Source organism: Chamaea fasciata, unplaced genomic scaffold (genome assembly GCF_029207755.1).
Source record: "Chamaea fasciata isolate MVZ Bird 193981 ecotype frontalis unplaced genomic scaffold, bChaFas1.0.hap1 SCAF_1, whole genome shotgun sequence".
NCBI classification, from domain to species: Eukaryota; Metazoa; Chordata; class Aves; order Passeriformes; family Sylviidae; genus Chamaea; species Chamaea fasciata.
This window is the reverse complement of record NW_027094086.1, coordinates 152,839,465-152,860,399: the sequence shown is the minus strand read 5'-3', so window position 1 is coordinate 152,860,399 and position 20,935 is coordinate 152,839,465. Positions and strand designations below refer to the sequence as shown.

Genomic DNA, 20,935 nt, shown 5'->3' with positions numbered 1-20,935 from the left:
AGGGACACGATGGGTGCGGGCTGAGCAGTGGAGAGACCCCCGAGGCTGCAGGACAGACGGACACTGCAGGGTGGGACACGTTTAATGCACGTTGCCACCATGTCCCCGAGCTGTCCCACAGCCGCGGCTGGGCTCCGCGGTGATCCTCCGCCGGGCTGTGGTGGCACTGGGGTACCCCAGCTCCAGCGTGGGGGTCCCACAGCTCAGAAGGTGAAGGAGACAAGCTTATGGTGGCTCTGGGGGTCTCAAGGTGACACTGTGGGCTTTCCTGGATCCACTTTTGGGGTCCCACAGCTAAGAAAATGCAGTTGGGCGGGGGTGGCACTGAGGGTCTCCCAGACCTGTTTTTGGGGTCTCACAGTGGAGAAGATGAAGGAGCTGGACTCATGATGGCTCTGGGGGTATGCCAGCCCTGCTTTTGGGGTCACAGCTCAGGCTGTGGTGGCTCTGGGGGTTCTCAAGTCCCATCTTTGGGGTCCTGTGGCTCAGACGAGGGCAGCTTTGGGCTGTGGTGGCTCTGGGGGTTCTCCAGTCCCGTTTTTGGGGGCCTGCGGCACAGACGAGGGCAGCTTTGGGCTGTGGTGGCTCTGGGGGTTCTCCAGTCCCATTTTTGGGATCCTGTGGCTCAGATGAGGGCGGCTTTGGGCTGTGGTGGCTCTGGGGGTTCTCCAGTCCCATCTCTGGGGTCTCACAGCTCAGCCAGCGCAGGCCCCAGGCCATGGCACCTCCAGGGGGTGGCTGTCCCAGCCGGGCCGGCCCCGCGGCGCTCAGAAGCCGAAGTTGCCGTGCTGGTGGCGGCGGCCGCCCAGGGCGCGCCGGGCCTGGGCGATGGAGTCGTCGGCGCGGCGGCCGAGCTCGCGGCACTCGCGCAGGGCCTGGCCCAGCTGCCGCGTGGCCTCCTCCAGCACCGCGCTGCGCCGCACCGGCCGCGGCTCCCAGAAGCCGGCCTGCACCCAGGGCTGCGGCGGCTCGGCGGGCGCGGCGGGTGCGGCCCGGGCGTCCAGCGCGGCGTCCAGCTCGCCGCACAGGCGGAAGAGCTCGCTGCCGCGGCCGGCCACGCGCTGGCCGTCAATGGCCTTGAGGCCGGGCAGCATGGCGGCCAGCGCGGCGCGGTAGGCGGGCGCGGCGGCGCACAGCGGGTTGCCCAGGTTGCCCAGCGGGTCCCGCAGGCGCAGGCTCTCCAGGTGCCGCAGGCCCTGCAGGCAGCGCAGCTGGCGCAGGCTGCGCAGGCGGTTGCCGGCCAGGTTGAGCTGGCGCAGGCTGCGGCAGCCCCGCAGCGGCTCCACGCTGGCCACGCGGTTCCCGGCCAGGTTGAGCACGGCCAGGGCGCGCAGCGCGGCCAGCGGCGCCAGCCCCGCGATGGCGTTGCCCGACAGGTCCAGCCACTCCAGGTTGGAGCAGTCGGCCAGGCAGCCCAGGTGGGCGATGCCGCGGCCCCGCAGCCGCAGCAGCAGGATGGACTCCAGCGAGAACTCGCCCGTGGTGGCCTTGAGCAGCGCCGGCGTCACCCGCACCCCGGAGCCTTCATCCTCCGCCTCCTCTTCCTCCTCCTCCTCCTCCTCCTCCGATGGCTCCGACACCTCCGGCTCCGGCGCCTCCTCCCCGCGCCCCTCCATCCCTGAGGGGAGGTCCTAGGGGGACAGAAGGGCTGGGGTGGCACTGGGGAAGCCCCTGTAGGGTGCCCTGAGGTGTGGGGACACGTGTGCGGCGTGTGGGGCACAGGGACACACGTGGGGCACACTCAGGGGAACAGGGGACGTGTGTCGGGGTGTGGAGCACAAGTAGAGTGGGGCACATCTGGGAGTGTCACCTCCTCCTCCCCATGCCCCTCCATCTCCATGGGGGGCCCTGAGCAGGGAAAGGGGCTGCAGGTGGCACTGGGGAACGTCTCTGCACAGACACGGTGGCTATGGGGTGGCCTGGGGTGCGGTGACACGTTTGGGACACATCTGGGTGGGAACCGGGGTGCAGAGACATTTGTGGGACACATCTGGGGGGGTCTTGGGAGTGTGGGGACACACGTAGGACCCAAAGGCCATTGGTGTGGTCAGGGGACACGCGTGGGCCATACCTGGGGGGAACCTGGGGCAGAGGGACAGGTCCATAGCCCACGGGGAGCCCCCACACCCCAACTGGCCCTGACCCCAACATCCCCCAGACCCACCGTGCTCCATCCCCCGCTGCCTCCAGGCCTCCCCGTTCCCCCCGGCAATGCCCCCGTTACACCCCAGAGCCGCCCATCGCCCCCGGACCCAGCCTCGACCTCACAGACCCCCCCCACTCCCCCCCCCGGTGCTCCCAGACCCTTCTGCTGCCCCCCCCGGTGCCCCCGTGACCCCCCCGAACCCCTCCATTCCGCCCGCCCCTCTCCTTCCATCCGGTGTCCCCCCGGTCCCCCCAAATTCCCCGAACCCCCAAATCCCCCCCCCCCCCCGCTCTCACCGCACGGCGGCTCCCGGCGGCCCCCGAGGCCACGCCCCCGTTACCATGGGGACGACGCCCCGCCCACTCCGGCTGAGCGCGCCACAACGCCCCCTCTCGTGGCCACGCCCCCTCTTTCCGGCCACGCCTCCCCCGCGGCCCCGGCCGGTCCGCCGGCCCCGAGATTCCCCCGGAAAGTTCCATAAAAACGGTTTTATTGGCAGTGCGGCCTCGTTCCCGGTGTGTGCTGCCCACGGCAGCGCCGCGGCGGGGACACCCCTCCTGTCCCCGCGCTGGGGGCCCCCGTGTCCCTCCCCGGGGCGTTTCCAGCGCCGCCGGCCACGGCGCTCTGCTGGCTGCTCCTGCCGGAGGCAGAACGGGCCAGGATCCTGTAGGATCCCGTGGGATCCCCCCGCCCGGGCCCCTGGCACACCCCGGTGCTGAGAGGTCACCAGCAGCACTGCCGGAAGCACTGGCACATCCCGGCACATCCCGGGGCAGGGTGCCAAGGATGCAGCGCTGCGGAACCCGGCACATCCCAGTGCTCAGGGTGTGCCACTGGCAGCTACTGGATCCCCGGGCACATCCCAGTGCCAGCACTCAGCGCCGGCAGCCCCCGGGGCCCGCGGCACCTCCCGGCACATCGTGACACCGCAGTGCCAGCACTCAGCGCCGGCAGCCCCTGGCACCTCCTGGCGTTCAGGGGCAGAGGGTGGGGGGCTCTGGCCAGCTCAGCTGGGACCCGGTGACACCGGTGCCAGTGGCAGCGGTGGCTGTGCCCATCCCAGTGGCGGCGGTGGCCGTGCCCGTGGCAGTGCCGGCGCCGTGGGTGCGCTCGTGGCGCTCCAGGTGAGTTTTGCGGGTGAAGCTGCGGCCGCAGCGGGCGCAGCGGTGGGGCCGCAGCCCCGTGTGCACGGCCTGGTGCCGGCCCAGGTTCGTCTTGGAGCTGAAGCGGCGGCCGCAGCGGGCACAGGCGTGGGGCCGCGTGCCCGAGTGCACCAGCAGGTGCCGCGCCAGGTGCGCCTTGCGCCCGAAGCCGCGCCCGCACTGTGGGCAGGCGAAGGGGCGCTGGGCCTGCGGGGGCTCCTGGGCACAGCCCTGCCCACATTTGGCACCGGGCACCTGCGGCTGGTGGTCCTGGGCGCCGGGCGCTGGCGAGGGCTGCAGGAGGGGCTGCGGGTCCTGGGCGCAGTCGCGGCTGCAGTTGGCACTGGGCACCGGTGGCAGGAGCTGGGGGTCCTGCACGAAGGGGCGCTCGGCTGTGGGCACCTGTGATGGGGGCTGGGGGTCCTGGGCGCCGGGTCCCTGTGGGGGCTGCAGGGCGTGCTGGGGGTCCTGGGCACAGTCGAGGCTTTGGTTCTCCACGTGTTGCCACAGGAGCGACGACGAGTTCTGCTTCCAGGTGAGGCTCGTCCCACACTGGGGGCAAATGAGCAGCTTCTCCTCAGCAGGGACGTCCGTGTCCCCATCCCGGTGTTCCTCCAGGTGTCCATTCCCAGCTCCCGCCGTCGGTCCCGCCTGCAGCCCCAGGTGCGGCGCCGGGCTCTGCTTCCAGCCGAGGCCCATCTCACAGCCCGGGCAGGGCAGCGGCTTCTCCTCAGCGGGGCCGTCCCCGGGGCTGTCCCCGTGGCCCGGCGCGGGGTCCCCGTGCAGGCGCAGGTGGCGCAGGAGGTGCTGGCGGTGCGCGAAGCGGCGCGGGCAGCGCGGGCAGGGGTGCGGGCGCTCCCCGGTGTGCGTGCGCAGGTGCCGGTCCAGGTGCGTTTTCTTGCGGAAGCGGCGGGCGCAGCGCGGGCAGGGGTAGGGCCGCTCCCCGGTGTGCGTGCGCAGGTGCGAGCGCAGGTGGATGCGCTGCCGGAAGCGGCGGCCGCAGTGCGGGCAGGGGAAGGGCCGTTCGCCCGTGTGCACCCGCAGGTGCCGCGTCAGGTGCGCCTTCTTGCCGAAGGCCTTCCCGCACTGCGGGCAGCCGAAGGGCCGCGCGCCGGGCTGGGAGCAGTGCCCGCACCCGCCGGGGCCGGGGCTCATCCCCGCGCCCAGTCCGGCCCCGAAGCCCATCCCGACGCCGTCCAGGCGGGGCCCCGGCCCCCAGGCCGGCAGCGCCCCGTAGCCCAGCTCCTCCGGGCACGGCTCCTCCGCTTTGCAGGCGCCGGCGCACCCCGGGGTCCCGGTGGGGTCGGGGGGGACGGCGCCGGGCAGGGGCTGCGGGGCCAGCGCGGCCTCGGCCCCGGCTGCAGCCGCCCAGGCCTCGGCCTCATCCTCCTCCTCCTCCACCTTCACCTTCCGCACCAGCCACTGCCCTGCAGGGACATGGGAGCATGTCCTGGCACGGCCACGGGCACCAGGACGTGGTGACTGTCACCCAAGGGCCTGCAGCTGCCACGGACACGGTGACCAACGGCTCCAGGGACGTGGCAACCGTCACTTCAATGACTTGGCGCAGTCACTGGCCCTGGGGACATGGTGACCATCCCCCAAGGGCCCAGCGCTGCCACCAGCCCCAGGACAGGGTGACAGTGACCGTGTGGCCCTGGCGTCGCCGGGAGACAGCTGGCAGTGCCGGTATGACACCGCCCTCACCACAGCGTGGCCCTCACCTGCTCCGTGGAGCTCCGGGTCCCCTGGATCATCCCTGTCACCCTCCGGGGTCACCTCCACCTTGGGGACCACCAGCCACGCTGTGGGGACAAAGAGTCACAGACAGGTCCCTCCCCGGACCAGAGGTGGCCCCGGGCACCCCGGGACCCCACCTGGGACCCACCCGGAGTCCCCCAGTGCCCACCTGAGCCGGCGCATCCCGGTGCTTCCATCTCCTCCGGTTCCGTCTTGGCCAGGGGGGACCTGCGGGGGGCGGTGGGGGGGGGGTGAGGTACAGGCTGAGCCCCCCCAGACCCGAACCAGGGGGATCTGACCCTCGGGGCACACCCGGGGGGGTTCGGGACCCCCGGGCACGTACCCAGGGCACGGTGGGGGGGAACCTTCTCCTGCCTGGTGGGTCCGGGGGGGTCTGGGGGGGGTCTGGGGGAATCCAGAGGGGATTCAGGGGGGTCAGGCCGGGTTCGCAGGGATCCGTGGGGGTCTCCAGCGATTCCGTGGGGCTCGGGGGTGTTCCGCGGGGTTCCCGCGGACTGGTGTCCCCGTCCCGGTCCCCCGGCAGCTCACGGCCACGCCACCCCCGCTCTCCCTCCCCCTGGGCCCCCCCGTACCCCCATCCAAGCCCTTTTCGCCCCCCGAGCCCCCCCCAACTGCGCCCCAGCCCCCTCGGTCCCCCTCCGTCCCCCCCAAACCGTTTTTGTTCCCCCCCCCGCCCCCTCCCTTCCCCCCCTTCCCGTCCCCGCCCCCCCATCCTGCCCCTCCCCCGCGCTTCCCCCCGCCCTTCCTGCCCCTCCCGGTGGCGGTCCCGGTGGCCATCCCGGTCCGGCCCCGGTCCCGCCCGTACCCGTGGGCCTCCGGTGTCCCCCCGGTGTCCCCCGGTGTCCCCCGGCCCCACCGGCTCCGCCGCCGCCGCCGCCGCGCCCCGCCCCCCGCGGTGGCCGCCGGTCCCCCCGCCCCGCCGGGACCGCCCCCCCGTGTCCGCACCCCCCGGGTCCCCCCCCGTGTCCCCCTCGGGTGTCCCCGTGTCCCCCCCGTGTCCCCATGTCCTTCACCCCAGTGCCGTGCCCCCGCCTTGGAGGGGACACGGACACGGACACGGGTGGCTCGGGGACAGGATTGGGGGGGGGGGGGGATATGGTGACACGGGCAGGGACACAGGGGGACATGGGACAGGGACATGAGGACACCAGGGGACTTGGGGACACTCAGGGAGACACGGGGAGAACAATGGGCAAGGACACGGGGTGGAAACGGGGACATGGAGGACGCGGGGAGGACACGGGAAGACACAGGACCGGGCCGTGGGGGGACACGGGGCTGGGGGGACACGGGTGGCCTGAGGGGACAAAGGAGACGTGAGGGGACACAGGACAGGACGTGGAGGCATGGGGGGACAAAGGGGACACAGCCGGGACACACGACAGGGCCACGGGGGGTTGAGTGTGACCAGGAGCCGCTGTCCTGCCGCCTCCGTGTCCCCGTGCCCCGTGCCGGATCCCGGATGTCCCACGCCGTTACCTTCTCCCAGGAAACGGGGAGATGTCACCCTGGTGTAACCGTGCCCCCCCCCAGCCGCCAGCTGCGCCCAATCGGTGTCACCGCAGCTGGTGGCACTTCTGGGGACTTTCCATAAATCCCGGGGCCGCCTGGCAGTGCCAGAGCTGGGGCTGGTGAGTGGCGCTGGGGTGGGTGACACCGGGGTGGGTGACACTGGGGTGACCCCGTGGGACCCTCTGGCCACAGGGACACCCCAGGATTGTGCCAGTGGAGTCACTGGGTCCCCCTTTTCCAGGAAAATCGGATCCGACATGGCCCGAGTGGCGTGGCCGGGGGTCGCCGGGGGGGCCGCGGCCGTAGCCATGCTGTGGGTGACAGCCGTGGGGGCAGCCACAGGGTGAGGGGCCGGAATGGGGGGGGAACTGGGAATGAGAGCTGGGAATGAGAGCTGGGAATGAGGGGGGGAACTGGGAATGGGAACTGGGAATGGGGAGGGGGGGAACTGGGAATGTATGTGGGAGCTGGGAAAGAGAACTGGGAACCAGGGGTGAGAAATGGAGATCAGGGACTGGAACTGGGAATGGGTGTGGGAGCCAGGGATGGCTGTGGAAGCTGGAATGGGAACTGGGAATGGGTGTGGGAGCCGGGGATGGCTGTGGGAGCTGGAATGGGAACTGGGAATGGGTGTGGGAGCCGGGGGTGGCTGTGGGAGCTGGAATGGGAACTGGGAATGGCTGTGGGAACTGGGAATGGGTGTAGGAACTGGGAATGGGAACTGGGAATGGGTGTGGGAGCCGGGGATGGCTGTGGGAGCTGGAATGGGAACTGGGAATGGGTGTGGGAGCCGGGGATGGCTGTGGGAGCTGGAATAGGAACTGGGAATGGGTGTGGGAGCCGGGGCGGGGTGGTTGGAGCAGGGATGGGTGCTGGGATGGGTGCCAGAGGCTGGGATGGATCCCTGGTGGGTGCTCGCACGGGAGCTGTGAGCTGGGACGTGCCCGGAGCGGGGATGGATGCGCTGGGTGCCCGGTGGGAGCTGGGCTGGCTCTGGGATCGTGCTGGATCCCGGCTGATCCCGGCGGGTCCCGGCGGGTCCTGTGGGTGCTGCAGGCGCTGGTGCGAGCGGACGGTGCAGGTGACAGAGCAGGAGGAGGTGACACCGCGACGGGAGGCCGCAGTGCCGTGTCCCAGTTTGTACCAGTACAGCCTGGCCGGGTGGCGCCTGGACCGGGACCGCACCCGCCGGGACCGCGGGAATTCCGCCGGGGACACCGGCCCCGCCCTCTGCTACGTCTACCGGTGAGCCCGGGGGGCTGCGGCACTCGGTGACACCGGGCGGCACCGGGTGACACCGGGGTGTCCCCACAGCCCCCCGGAGGTGCAGCCGGTGGTCCGGAACCGCACGGAGCGTGGCTGCTGTCCCGGCTGGAGCGGCGCCCGCTGCACTGAGGGTGAGGGGGGACACGGGGGTGGCCCCGGGGACGTCCCCGCTGTGCCATTCCCACTGGGAGCTGGGATGAGCGTCATTCCCACCACGTCACTCCCGCTGTGACACCCCCACTGTGCCGTTCCCGCTGGGTGCCAGGATGGCTGCCGCGATGGGTGCCACCCCCCTGTGGCCCTCGGTGTCACCCTCTGTCCCCGTCCCGCAGGCCCCGGCTCCCTGGGCCGTTGTTTCGGCGCCTGGCAGTGCCAGGACGGCCACAACAGCAGCGCCATGAGCCGCGCCGAGTGCTGCCAGCACCCCTGGGGACACAGCTGGCGCCGCGGGGACAGCGGGGACACGGCAGGGCCCTGCCTGCCCTGCACCCGCCTGCCCCTGGGCGGGGACGCGGGGTCCCCGGGCCACCGCAGCCCCCCGGCCACGTGCCAGGCCTGGGCAGGGACGCGATTCCGCACCTTCGACGGGCGGCACTACGGCTTTGCCGGGAGCTGCCGGTACAGCCTGGCCACGGCCACCGACGGCAGCTGGGACGTCACCATCGGCCTCGGACAGCCCCGGGTACGGGGACAGTCAGGAGGGCACGGGGGAGGCGGGGGGGCACCCAGGGTCACCCCTGGCCTGGAATGGTGCTGGGATGGATGTCGGGAACAGGGATGGGTGACAGCACCTGGGGTAGCACCATCAGCCTTGGACACCCGGACACTGTGGGGGGACAGGATGGGACACCTGGGGTCACTGGCCCTGTCCCCAGAGCTGGAATGGGGGCTGGGATGGGAACTGAAATGGGTTTTGGGGGTTGGGATGAGTTTGGGAGCCAGGATGGGACCAGGGATGGGGTTTGGGAAGGGACCGGGGGTGGCACACCATGGCTCCATCCCTGGTGACTGTGACACATGTGAGTGTCCCATTCCTGTCCCCATTCCCATCCCCACCCCTGTCCCTGTCCCCACTGTCCCTGGCACACCTGAGTGTCCCGGTGCCACCCCCACTGCCACAGGTGCTGCACATGACCTTTGGGACAGACACGGTGGTGGCCGAGGGACAGAACGTGTCAGTGAACGGGGTGGCAGTGCCCGAGGGACGGCCCTACCTGCACAAAGGTGAGGTCCCCAAGGCCACCAGCCTGGGCCAGGGTGGGGATGGGCCCCCAGTGACATCAGGAACCACCAGGACACGGTGATCAATCACTGGAATCCCTGTCCCCATCCTGTCCCCACCCTGTCCCATCCCCTCGCAGGGCTCGGTGTCACCTGGCCAGGTGACTGGGTGGCCGTGGCCAGCAGCCTGGGTGTGCGGGTGGCCTGGGACAGGCGCCTGGCAGTGACAGTGACAGCGGAGCCCGAGCTGCGCGGTGGCACCTGGGGGCTCTGCGGCACCTACACCGACGACCCTGCAGGTGACTTCCACAGGCCCAGTGCCCCAACCCCCCCCCACGCCGCCCGAGGGGCCGGGGGGACACCCCAAATGTCCCCAACCCTACCTGTCCCCCCAGACGACTTCGTGCTCCCCGACGGGGACATCGCCGCCTTCGCCGCCGCCTTTGGCAACGCCTGGAAGGTGCCGGTGGCTGCCACAGAGGTACCTCGGGGGGCAGGGTGACCCCCCCGTGCCCGTTTGGGGGTCCCCGGGGGTCTCCCCCGCGCTGAGGGTCCCCCGGCTCAGCCGCCGTGCAGGGACGCGGCGGAGGGTGGCGCCAGGTGTGGCCCAGGTGAGGTGACAGCGGCGGTGGCCACGTGCGGGCGGCTGCTGGCCCAGCCCTTCTGGCAGTGCCACGGCGAGGTCAGCGGCCCCGGGGGGGGGGCTCGGGGGGCTTGGGGAGTCCTGGGGAGGGGTCCCGGGGGGTCCTGAAGGGTTCTGAAATGTCCTGGAGGGGATCCATGTGGTCCCAGGACCATCCTGGGAAGTTCTGGGAGGCTTCTGGGAGTTCCCGGGGATCCCAGAGTTGTTCCGGGCTGTCCTGGGGGTTCCCAGGGGCTTGGGGGGGATTTGGGAAGGTCCCAGGGGATTCCGGAGAGTCCTGGGGTGTCCTGGACATTCCCGTGGGGTTCTGTGAGGTCCCAGGGGGTCAGGAGGGGTTCTGGGGCATCCTGAGGGTCCCAGGGGACTCTGGCAGGTCCTGGAAGGTCTGGGAAATTCCAGGGGGTTCTTGGGCGTCCGGAGGGGGATCCTAGGGGGTCCTGGGGGATCCTGGGGTGTCCTGGGGGGTCCTGGAGGATTGTCACCGCTGTTCCCCCCCCACCCCAGGTGGAGCCCAGCGGGTTCTACGCAGCATGCGTGGCACTGCTGTGCGGGGACGGGGACCCGGTGTCACCCCCCGGTCCCCTGCCGTCCCCCGGTCCCCTGCCGCCCCCCGGGCCGCCGCCCCCCGCCGCCTGTGACACGTTCGCCGCCTACGCCCGGGAGTGCTCCCGCCGCCAGCTCCACGTCCCCTGGCGCCGTCCCGGCTTCTGCGGTAGGAACTGGGGGCCTTGTCCCCTCCCCGGCCCCTCCCGGCTCCGCCGCCGGTGCCACCGCCGTGTTACCCCCCCGCAGAGCGCCGCTGCCACCCGGGGCAGCGCTTCTCGGACTGCGTGTCCCTGTGCCCGGTCACCTGCGCCACCGCGGACGGCGCCGAGCCGGGGACGTGCCACCGCCACTGCCACGGCGGCTGCGAGTGCGGCCCGGGGCTGGCCCGCGACGGGGACACCTGTGTCCCCCCCGCCGCCTGCCCCTGCCACCACCGGCGACAGCGCTACGAGCCCGGCCAGAGCATCCGCCAGCGCTGCAACCGATGGTGGGTGGCACCGCGGTGACAGCGGTGGCACCGGGTTGGCACCCACCGCGGAGGAGCCCCGGCATTCCCCAGGGTCCCTTTTGTCGTGTCCCCCGCCATCCCAGTGTCCTCCATCATGTCCCCTCACCGCGGGGTCCCTGTGGTGTGTCCCCGTTCACCCCAGGTTCCCTGTGACGTCCCCCGCTATCCCCGTGTCCCCTGCGAGGTGTCCCCCATCCTGGGGTCCGCTACACGTGTCCCCCCGCGCCCGGAGTCCCCCGCGGTGTCCCCGCACTACCCCGGGGTCCCCTGCGATGTCCCCCGCCGTGACTGGTGTCCCCGGTGTCCCCAGCACGTGCGAGGGCGGGCGCTGGCGCTGTGACCAGCAGCGGTGCCCGGCCGAGTGCGCCGTGCTGGGGGGACGTCATTTCGTCACCTTCGACCGCCGCCGCTTCTCCCTGCCCGCCACCTGCGCCCACACCCTGGTGGAGGTGAGGGGACAAGGGGGACACCCAGGGGCGAGGTGGCCGCAGCGGTGGCGGGGCCGTGGCGTTGTGCTGGTGTCGGGGAGGTGGCCGCGGTGGCCGTGGTGGCAGGGCTCTGCCCGAGGGTGTCACCGTGTCACCTTGTCACCCCCAGGACTTCGTGGCGGGGCGGCTGCTGATCACGGCCGAGCACGAGCCCTGCGACAGCCACCGGCCCCCGGGATGTCCCCGCAGCCTCACTGTCACCACCAGCCGCACCACGGCGCGGCTCCACGGCACAGGTGACACACCCGGACAGGACTGGGGTCACCCCCGCACCCTGCTGGCGTTGTCCCAGTGCCTGTCCCCAGTGTCCCTGTGTCCATCCCCCATGTCCCCAAGGCAGTGGGTGACATCCCAGCGCCTGTCCCCAATGTCCCCGTGGCATTAGGGGCCATTCCAGGGCCTGTCCCTGGTGTTCCCACGGCCATGGGCCCCATCCCGGTGGCCACCCCATGGTGCCACCGCCGTCGCCCTCAGGGGAGGTGACGGTGGCCGGGCGGGAGGTGACGCTGCCCTTCTCCGGCGCCGAGCTGAGCATCCGCCGCGCGTCCTCGGCCTTCCTGCACCTGCAGCTGCCCGACGCCCACCTGCTCTGGGGCCTGGGGACCCCCGACACCTTCATCACCCTGCAGCCCGCCATGGCGGGCACGGTGAGTGGGACCCCCGGGACGGGCGGGACGCGCCGGCGGGACGGGGACGCGGCGGGACGAGGGTCAGGGGCTGTCCCCGCTGCGGGCAGGTGCGGGGGCTCTGCGGGACCTTCAACGGCGACCAGCGCGACGACTTCACCACGCCGGAGGGAGACGTGGAGCCGGGGGTCGCCGCCTTCGCCAACGCCTTCCGGGCGGCCGGAGCCTGCCCGGCGCTGGGCCCCGGCCTTCCCGAGCCCTGCGGCGCCTTCCCCGGGAGCCGGGAGCGCGCCCAGGCCGCCTGCGCCGTGCTCATGGGGCCGGCCTTCCAGGTGAGCGCCCCGCCTTCCAGGTGAGCGCCCCGCCTTCCAGGTGAGGGGCGGCCGGGGACGGGTGACGCGGCGGTGACAATGTCCTCCGCGGCACAGCCGTGTCACCGCGCGGTGGATCCGGAGCCGTTCCTGGAGCTGTGCCAGCGGGACGTGTGCTCCTGCCGGGAATGGGAACGGGAATGGGAGCGGTGCCTGTGCCCGGCGCTGGGCGCCTACGGCCGGGAGTGCGCGCGGGAGGGGACGGAGCTGGAGTGGAGGAACCGGACCCTCTGCGGTGGGATAGCGGGATAACGGGATGGGATAACGGGATGGGATAACGGGATGGGATAATGGGATGGGATCCACTGGATCCATGGGATGGGATAGGATAATGGGATAATGAGATGGGATAATGGGATGGGATGGGATAATGAGATAACGGGATGGGATGGGATCCATGGGATGGGATAACAGGATGGGATGGGATAACGGGACAGGATAAGGGGTAAATGGGATAGTGGGACAGGATGATGGGATAATGGGATAATGGGATGGGATAACAGGATGGGTTGGGATGGGATCCATGGGATCCACAGGATCCATGGGATGGGATGGGATAACGGGATGGGATGATGTGATAGCGATGGGGTGGGATGAGATAATGGGATGGGATGCCATGGGATGCCCTGGGATGGGGGTGGGATGAGGTGACACCTGCCCCCTCAGTGACCCCCCCATGTCCCCCCAGACGAGCCGTGTCCCGGGGGGCAGCAGTACCGGGACTGTGGGGGTCCCTGCGGCCGTTCCTGCTCAGAGCCCCCCGGAGCCAGTGACTGTCCCCCCCCGGACACGCTCTGTGTCCCCGGCTGTCGATGCCCCCCGGGGCTGCTGCTGGCGCAGGGGGGGCAGTGTGTCCCCCCAGCCGCCTGCCCGTGTCCCCGCGGCGCCCGCCTGTACCCCCCCGGCGCCCGCATCCGCCGCGGCTGCCAGGCCTGGTGGGTCCCGGGGGAGTTTGGGGGCCGCGGGGGGGTTTGGGGGGCTGGAGGGTCACCCGCAGGACGGGGTCACCCAGGCAGAGCGTGGCGGTGACAGTGACACGTGATGAAAGCCCCTCCAGCCCGGTGTGACGCCCCGCGGGACGGGGGGGCTTTTGTCCCGTGTCCCACCGTGGGGACAGCGACAGGCCCGGCGCCCCCGGGGGAGCGGGGGGGTCCCGGTTGGGGACCCTCGGTGAGGTTTGGGTTCTTGGGGGAGGGGGTGCAGGGGATCCGTGGGGTTTGGGTGCCGGGAGATGAGGATGGGGGCGCAGGGACCCCGTTGTGGGGGCTCAGCGGCATTTGGGGGCTGAGGGGTGGGGACACGGGGACCGCGGCGGGGGGGTCTCAGCAGAACGTGGGGGTTTGGGGGGCCCCCATGACGGGGGTTCGGTGGGGTTTGGGTCCCAGAGATTGGGGGCGGGAGGGCCCCGCCGCGGGGGTCTCAGGCGGCCGGGGGTCCCTCCCGCCCCCGCAGTGTGTGCGCGGGGGGGTCGTGGCGCTGCGCCCCCGCCCCGTGTCCCCCGGCCCCGCGCTGTCCCCCGGGGCTGCTGCACGCGCCCGGGTCCTGCCTGCGCCGCTGCGACCCCGCCGAGCCCTCGGGCACCTGCGGCGGCCCCGCCGACGGCTGCGTGTGCCCCCCCGGGACCCTATTCCTGGTGGGTGACACCCCCGGGGCCGCGGGGGGGGGGGGGGCTGCCCCCGAGCCCCCCCTCACCGCGGTCTGCTCACAGGACGGGCGCTGCGTGTCGCCGGACCGGTGTCCCTGTCACCACGGCGGGCAGGTGTACCCGCCCAACGCCACCATCGCCCGCGACTGCAACACCTGGTGGGTCCCCCAGGCCCCCCCGACCCCTGGCAGCCCCTCGGAGACCCCCCCGGCAGCCCCCGCGGTGGCACCGAGCCTGTCCCCGCAGCGTGTGCCGAGGACAGCGGTGGCACTGCGGGCGCGAGGAGTGCGCGGGGACCTGCGTGGCCACCGGGGACCCGCACTATGTCACCTTCGACGGCCGCGCCTTCACCTTCGCGGGGGACTGCGAGTACCTGCTGGCGCGCGAGGCCACCGGGCTCTTCGCTGTCACCGCCGAGAACGTCCCCTGCGGGGCCACCGGCGTCACCTGCACCAAGTCCGTGGTGGTGGCCATGGGGAACACCGTGGTGCACATGCTGCGGGGTGAGGGGACACGGGGGACACGGGGGACACAGGGGACATGGGGAACACCGTGGTGCACATGCTGCGGGGTGAGGGGATACGGGGGACACAGGGGACACGGGGGACACCGTGGTGCACGTGCTGCGGGGTGAGGGGGGACACGGGGGACATGGAGAGGACACGGGGACCTGTGGGTGTCACCCACGGTGACATCCCGGCTCGGCTGCGGTGGGGTGGGGGCTGCAGGGGGTGGGGACTCGGGAGGTCATGGAGGGCCATGGGGTTACGCGGAGGGTGACGGGGAAGTGGGGGTGTGACCCACAGTGACATCCACAGTGACATCCCAGCCCCGTCGCGACAGGGTGGGGTGTGAGGGGGAGCATGAGGGGACATGGGGGGATGCGGGGGTGACACTTGGGGGTGACCCTCGGTGCCGCACACCGGCAGGCCGGGAGGTGACAGTGAACGGGGTGGCCGTGCGACCCCCCAAAGTGTTCGGGGGCTCGGGGCTGGCGCTGCAGCGTGCGGGGCTCTTCCTGCTGCTCCTCACCCGCCTGGGGCTGGCCGTGCTCTGGGACGGAGGTGAGACCCCCGGGACACGGGGGGGCCTGGGGGGTCCTTGGGGGGTCCCTGGGGGTGGCCGTGCTCTGGGACAGAGGTGAGGGTCCCCAGTGGGGGGCTATGGGGGGTCCCTGGTGCTGGTGGTGACATGGCGGTGTCACCATGGTGCCACCACAGGGGGGTCACCACGCGGGGTCCCTGGTGCCACGTGGGGTCCGCAGGGTTGGTGGCACCAAGGGAAGGTGACCGTGGGGGGTGCCGGGGGTCCCGGGGGCGGTCCCGGTGGGTGCCGGGGGTGGCAGCCGTGTCCCCCGCAGGGACCCGCGTGTACGTGCGCGTGTCCCCGCGGCTGCGCGGGCGCCTCGCCGGGCTCTGCGGGAACTTCGACGGCGACGCCGAGAACGATTTCGGAAGCCGCGACGGGGCCCTCGAGGCCACCCCCGAGATCTTCGGGGACTCCTGGCGCCTCAGCCCGCTCTGCCCCGAGGCCGACGGCCACCGCCCGCACCCCTGCGATGTACGGGGACACGGGGACATGGGGGGACAGGGGTGACACACCAGTGAGGGATTGACAGGGGGGACATGGGAACTGGATGGGGACGCCGGGGGACACGGGGAGGGCTGGCAGGGGGACACAGGGGACAGACAGGGGAACACAGAGGCTGGCACGGGGACACTGGAGGACACAGGCTTCGGCGGGGGGACTTCGGGGCTGTGATGGCCGAGGTGGGAGGATGTGAAGTCCAAAGGAGTGGGGTCCCGGGTGGGAGGATGAGGAGGCGCCTCGGTTTTAGGCTGAAATTCTCGTGTTCCACCCCCCGCACTTGGTCTGCGCTGAGCCCTGCGGTTCCTGCAGCGTGCCCTACACGGGGGGGACTCGGGGGTCGGGGGTGGCCCGGCTGGGGACACTCGGGGGCTGATGGGGTGTCCCCTCCCAGGACAGCCCCGGCTGTACGGGGGGCAGTGGGGGACACAGGGGGACACGGGAGGCCGGGGGTTGGGCGCAGGGGTGGTGGGGGTGTCGCCCGCGGGGGCCTCAGCCTGCGGTGTCCCCCAGGACAGCCCCCAGCGCTCGGCCTGGGCGCGGGGTCGCTGCGGGGTCCTGCGGCACCAGCTCTTCGCCCCCTGCCACGACCTGGTGCCCCCCCAGCGCTTCTACGAGTGGTGCCTGTTCGACGCCTGCGGGTGAGTTGGGGGGGGCTCGGGGGCTCCCCAGGCCCCGGGGCGGGTCCCGGGCCCTGTCCCACGGCCCTGTCCCAGCTGTGACAGCGGCGGGGACTGCGAGTGCCTGTGCACGGCCCTGGCCGCCTACGCCGAGGAGTGCGGGCGGCGGGGGAGAGCCCTGCGCTGGCGGAGCCAGGGGCTGTGCCGTGAGTGAGGGGCTGGGGGCGGGCGGGGGGACACGAGGGACACGGGGGAGTCCCGGGGACACGGGGGACACGGGGGGATCCCGGGGGTCTCGGGGGCACAGGGCACACGGGGAGTCCCGGGGGTCCAGGGGACACGGGGGGATCCCGGGGGCACAGGGGGCTGGGGGACACGGGGGGGAGGGTCCCTGCCCCTGCCCTGGCGGAGCCGGGGCCGTGCCGTGAGTCTGGGGGGGCTCAGGAGGGCCCGGGGGGTCCCGGGGACACGGGGAGATTCGAGCTGAGCCCCCGGTGGCATGTGCCGGGGTTGGGGGCCGGGAAATGGGTCTGGGGGTGCAGGAGCCCCCCCATGGGGTTATGGGGGGGAGGAAGGGTCCGGGCCGTGCCCCCCATGGGGCTGTGGGCCTGGGGGGAGGGGGTAAAGAGCCCCCTGTGGTGTTTAGGGGGTCCCAGACTGTGGGGTGGGGGGTTCCAGCCCCCCCTAACCCCCCCCCCCCCAATCTCTGCAGCCCTGCAGTGCGAGGGGGGGCAGGAGTACAGCCCCTGCGGGCCCCCCTGCCCCCCCACCTGCCGCGACCTCGGCCGGGACCCCCCCGAGCTCTGCGGGGCCCTGGGGTGTCTGGAGGGCTGCTTCTGCCCCCCCGGGCGGGTCCTGCACGGTGAGGGGGGGACACGGCCCCTGGGGGGCAGGAGAGGTTTGGGGGGCAGGAGAGGTTGGGGGGGCTGGGGGGAGCCGGGGCTGGGGAGGGAGCTGGGTGGGAGCTGGGGGATCCGGGAGGGGCTGGGGAGGGGCCGGGGGGTCCCGGTGCCACCCCTGTGTCCCCCCACCCCGGCAGACGGGCTGTGCCTGGAGCCCCCCGCCTGTCCCTGCTTCTGGGACGGCTTCGCCTTCCCGGCCGGGGCCACCGTCACCCAGGGCTGCAGCAACTGGTGAGGGACTGGAGTGAACTGGGATGGGCGGCGTGGGACACTGGGACACCGGGTGTGGGGACACCGGGGGTGGGGACACTGCTGTGCCAGGACACTGGGGCACTGGGAGATGAGGACATGGGGACACAGAGTCACTGGGGAGATACTGGGGATACTGGGACACTGGGACGCTGGGATATTGGGACACCGGGACACCAGAACATTGGGACAGCAGGACAGGAGACCCTGCGATTTGGGAGTCCTGGGACACTGGGACCCCCAGACACCAGGACGCCAGCAGCCCCCCAGGGATCCCGGGACACTGACACTGGGACAGTGGGACACGGGGGCACGGTGCCCCGGCCCCCTGCGAGTCCCTTCTGTCCCCCGCCCCCAGCACGTGCGTGGAGGGGCGCTGGCGCTGCCCCCCGGCCCCGGCGCCGTGTCCCGCCGCCCCCGGCTGCGCCCCGTGGGAGTTCCGCTGCCGGGCCGGGGGTCTCTGCGTGCCGGGGGGCCTGGCTCTGCGACAACGAGGACGACTGCGGGGACGGCTCGGACGAGCTGTGCGACCCCCCCTGCGCCCCCCACCAGCCCCGCTGCCCCGGCGGGCGCTGCCTGCCCTGGGGGGCGCGGTGCGACGGCGTCACCCACTGCCCCGACGGCTGGGACGAGACGGGGTGTCCCCCGATGCCCTGCGCGCCCCCCGAGTTCGCCTGTGCCGGGGGGCGCTGCCTGCCCCCCGCCCGCGTCTGCGACGGGCGCCTCGATTGTCCCCCCGGGGACGACTCGGACGAGGCGGGTGAGTGACCGGGTGGGGGCTCGGAGGGTCCTGGGAATGGGGGAGTTTGGGGGTCCTGGGGGACGAGAGAGCCCTGCAGTCCTTGAGGTCTGTGCCCTACAGTGGGGTCCCTGAGCCCCCCAACCCTGGGGGTCTGTGCCCCGCATTGAGGTTTCCTGAGCACCCCAATGCTCGGGGTCTGTGCCCCACATTGAGGGTTCCTGAGCCCCCCCAATTCTGGGGATCTGTGCCCCACATTGAGGGTCCCTGAGCCCCCCAGCCCTAGGGGTCTGTGCCCCACAGCGGCCTCCGGAGCCCCCGGGGGTGGGCGCTGCTGAGGGGTCCCCGAGGAGCAGAGATCTGCCACGTGCCCCCGGGGGGGTGCCAGCGCCCCGCGTCGGGGTGTTCGGTGCCCACTTGGGGGAGTCCGATCCCCGCAGGCTGCGCCCCCCGGTGCGAGGCCGGGGCAGTTCCGGTGGCGGGGAGGGGCCGCGCTGCGTCCGTACCCCCACCACCGCTGCGACGGCGCGCGACGACTGCGCGGGGACGGCAGCGGACGAGAGCGGCTGCGCCTGCCCCGAGGGGCACCTGCCGTGCCCCGGGGGGGGGCTGCCAGCCCCCCGCCGCGCTCTGCGACGGCCGCCGCCACTGCCCCGACGGCGCCGACGAAGCGATTGCCCCGGTGAGGGGCGCGGGGGGACCCCCGCCTTCTGGGAACCCCCACCCGGGACCCGCGCCCACCCCTCTGCCCCGGGACCACCGCACCAGGGAGCCTCCACTCCGGGACCCCCCGACCCGGGACCCCCCCACCGAGACCCTCACCTGGGAGACCACCCCCGTCCGCCCCGAGAGCCCCTCGATCCAGGGGCTCCCCCAGCCCGGGGACCCCCCTTACCCGGCATACCGCCCCTTTGGGGGCCCCCCACCCCATCACCTCCTCGCCAGGACCCCCCTCGCGGACCACCCCCCACCCTGGGACCACCCCGGACCCCCCCCCCCCCGTTTGGGCACCCATTCCCCCGCGGCCGCGGTGGTCACCGCTGTCCCCGTGTCCCCAGCGCGGGCCACGTGCGGCCCCGGGACTGTCCCCTGCCCCGACGGCTCCTGCGTGGCCGAGGTGGCCGTGTGCGACGGCGCCCGCGACTGTCGCGACGGCTGGGACGAGAGTCCGGCGGGGTGCGCGCTGGCGCTGACCCCCCGCGCCGCTGTCGCCTGTCACCGCTGTCACCGGCATTGTCGCCCACTCTGTCACCGCCGTCACCGTCACCGCGGCCACCAGCGCCGGCGGCACCGCCATCGGTAGTGTCGCCAGCGCTGTCACCGCCAGTGACACCACCGCCGGCACCGTCCCCGACACCGCTTACCTGCCACCACCGCTGTCGCCGACACTGTCACCGTCCACCGCCGCTGTCGCCGACGCTGTCACCCGCCGCTGTGGCCGACAACGCCTCGGCAGCGCCGTGCCCGCCCCGCTCCCTGCGCTTGCGACAGCGGCGGCTGCGTCCCGCGGGGGTGGCGCTGCGACGGCGACAGCGACTGTCCCGACGGCAGCGACGAGGGAGGCTGCGACACCCCCCGTGCGCCCCCGCCACCTGGCCCTGCGCCCCCCCCTAGCGCCCCCGGCCGCGCCCCCCTGCGCCCCCGCCTGCGTCCCCCCCTCGCCAGCTCTGCGACGGCGTCCCCCACTGTCGCGACAGCGCCGATGAGAGCCCCCAGCTGTGCGGTGAGACCCCGGGATCCGCCTCCGGGGACAACTGAGGTGGGGAGGGCTGGGAGTCCCACCCCATGTCGCCTCCTGGGGACCCCGAGATTGCGGGGGGTCCCTTGGGGGGGGAACGGGAAACTCGGCAGGGAGGGGACCCCACCCGGGGGGACCGGGCCGCGGTGTACACCCCAAACCCACACCCCCACCTCGAGACCCCCGGGGACCCCCCCGAGTCCCCTCTAGCGCCCTGGGGACCCCTGAGAGCCCTCGTGTCCCCCCAGAGCCCCCCGGCCCCGGGAGCAGCCCCGGGGGTCCCTGCGCGGAGTTCGCCTGCGGGGACGGGGAATGTGTGCACCTTCCATCAGGTACCGGGGGGACAACGGGGGGACAAGGGGGACCCCCCGCCCAATTGGCCCTCGGGACACCACGGGGTCCCGAGCCCTCTCCCTGTGCCGCCATGGAGTCCCCGCAGTGTCCCCCGTGTCCCAAGCGTGTCCCCGACCCCTTTCCAGGGGACACCCGGGTGTCCCTGGCCCCCTCCGCTGTCACCCCGATGTTCCCTCGATCATTTCCCCGCCATGTCCCCGACAGTGCCACCCGCGGTGTCCCCCTCGGCCTCTCCCGACGCCCCCTCGACCCCCCCTCCCGGTGTCCCTGGCCACTAACCCCCTCCCGGTGTCTCCCCGGTGTCCCCGTTTCCCACGACCCCCTTTCAGGGCCACTTTAATGTCCCCCACCTCCCTCGGCGGCGTCACGCGGTGTCCCCGACGTCCCCCCGTTGTCCCCTGGCCCCCCGGTGTCCCCGCTGGGGGCCCTGGGGGCCCTGGGGGTCCTGCAGCCACCCCTGCGGGCCCGGGGGGCAGCGCCGCGCGCGGGGGTGTCACCAGCGTCACCCCGGGCTGCTGCGGGCCTGCCGGGGGCCGAGCCAGCAGGAGAGAGCCTGCTTCCACCGGGCCTGCCCGGGTGAGCGCGGGGGGACCCCGCAGGGTTTGGGGGGACCCCGCAGGGTTTGGGGGGACCCCGCAGGGTTTGGGGGGACCCCGCAGGGTTTGGGGGGCCGCGGGACCCCGCAGCATTTGGGGGGCCCGGGGTGTGTTGGGGTCCCTCTGCCCAGGCAGGTGGGGGGTGCCTGGGGGGACCCCGGGGCTGGGGGAGGCCGGCGGAGTTGGGGGTCTCATCGGAGGGGTCCGGGGTGGGGGGCTCAGGAGTACCGCAGTCCGGGGGGTTTGGGGGTCCTGAGCCCCCCTGAACTGTCCCC

The 20,935-nt window shown here is 72.8% G+C and overlaps 2 protein-coding genes across 5 annotated transcripts in view; one reads left to right on the top strand and one right to left on the bottom strand.

Moving 5' to 3' along the window:
* Positions 1-68: 68 nt before the first annotated feature.
* LOC136300311 (leucine-rich repeat-containing protein 61-like) lies at positions 69-5,922 on the bottom strand. 4 transcript variants are annotated; one of them, XM_066202630.1, is made up of 4 exons: positions 5,855-5,922; positions 5,198-5,256; positions 5,013-5,093; positions 2,620-4,715 (listed from the first exon to the last, which is right to left on the bottom strand). In XM_066202630.1, exons 2-4 carry the CDS (start codon positions 5,223-5,225, stop codon positions 3,121-3,123), a joined length of 1,704 nt encoding a protein of 567 aa, XP_066058727.1. In that variant the 5' UTR covers positions 5,226-5,256; positions 5,855-5,922; the 3' UTR covers positions 2,620-3,120. The 4 variants fall into 4 exon arrangements, with proteins under 4 accessions (XP_066058745.1, XP_066058751.1, XP_066058727.1 ...); XM_066202638.1 differs by lacking the exon at positions 5,855-5,922 and adding an exon at positions 5,372-5,689; XM_066202648.1 differs by lacking the exons at positions 2,620-4,715; positions 5,855-5,922 and adding an exon at positions 69-1,631 and having other exon boundaries at positions 5,198-5,689.
* Positions 5,923-6,818: 896 nt separating this feature from the next.
* LOC136295493 (SCO-spondin-like) overlaps positions 6,819-20,935 on the top strand; it is a 28,014-nt gene continuing 13,897 nt past the window's right edge. The window contains 33 exon segments of the mRNA XM_066194131.1: positions 6,819-6,904; positions 7,618-7,806; positions 7,876-7,958; positions 8,160-8,509; positions 8,949-9,051; positions 9,189-9,347; positions 9,444-9,529; positions 9,614-9,730; positions 10,196-10,403; positions 10,484-10,724; positions 11,056-11,194; positions 11,343-11,469; positions 11,708-11,880; positions 11,970-12,191; positions 12,288-12,465; positions 12,919-13,165; positions 13,683-13,863; positions 13,939-14,033; positions 14,122-14,378; positions 14,805-14,939; positions 15,236-15,435; positions 15,976-16,103; positions 16,179-16,288; positions 16,795-16,944; positions 17,122-17,215; positions 17,592-17,703; positions 17,705-17,993; positions 18,413-18,435; positions 18,437-18,499; positions 18,501-18,654; positions 19,031-19,271; positions 19,464-19,695; positions 20,394-20,640. Of these exon segments, the coding sequence (XP_066050228.1) occupies positions 6,819-6,904; positions 7,618-7,806; positions 7,876-7,958; positions 8,160-8,509; positions 8,949-9,051; positions 9,189-9,347; positions 9,444-9,529; positions 9,614-9,730; positions 10,196-10,403; positions 10,484-10,724; positions 11,056-11,194; positions 11,343-11,469; positions 11,708-11,880; positions 11,970-12,191; positions 12,288-12,465; positions 12,919-13,165; positions 13,683-13,863; positions 13,939-14,033; positions 14,122-14,378; positions 14,805-14,939; positions 15,236-15,435; positions 15,976-16,103; positions 16,179-16,288; positions 16,795-16,944; positions 17,122-17,215; positions 17,592-17,703; positions 17,705-17,993; positions 18,413-18,435; positions 18,437-18,499; positions 18,501-18,654; positions 19,031-19,271; positions 19,464-19,695; positions 20,394-20,640 (5,419 nt within the window).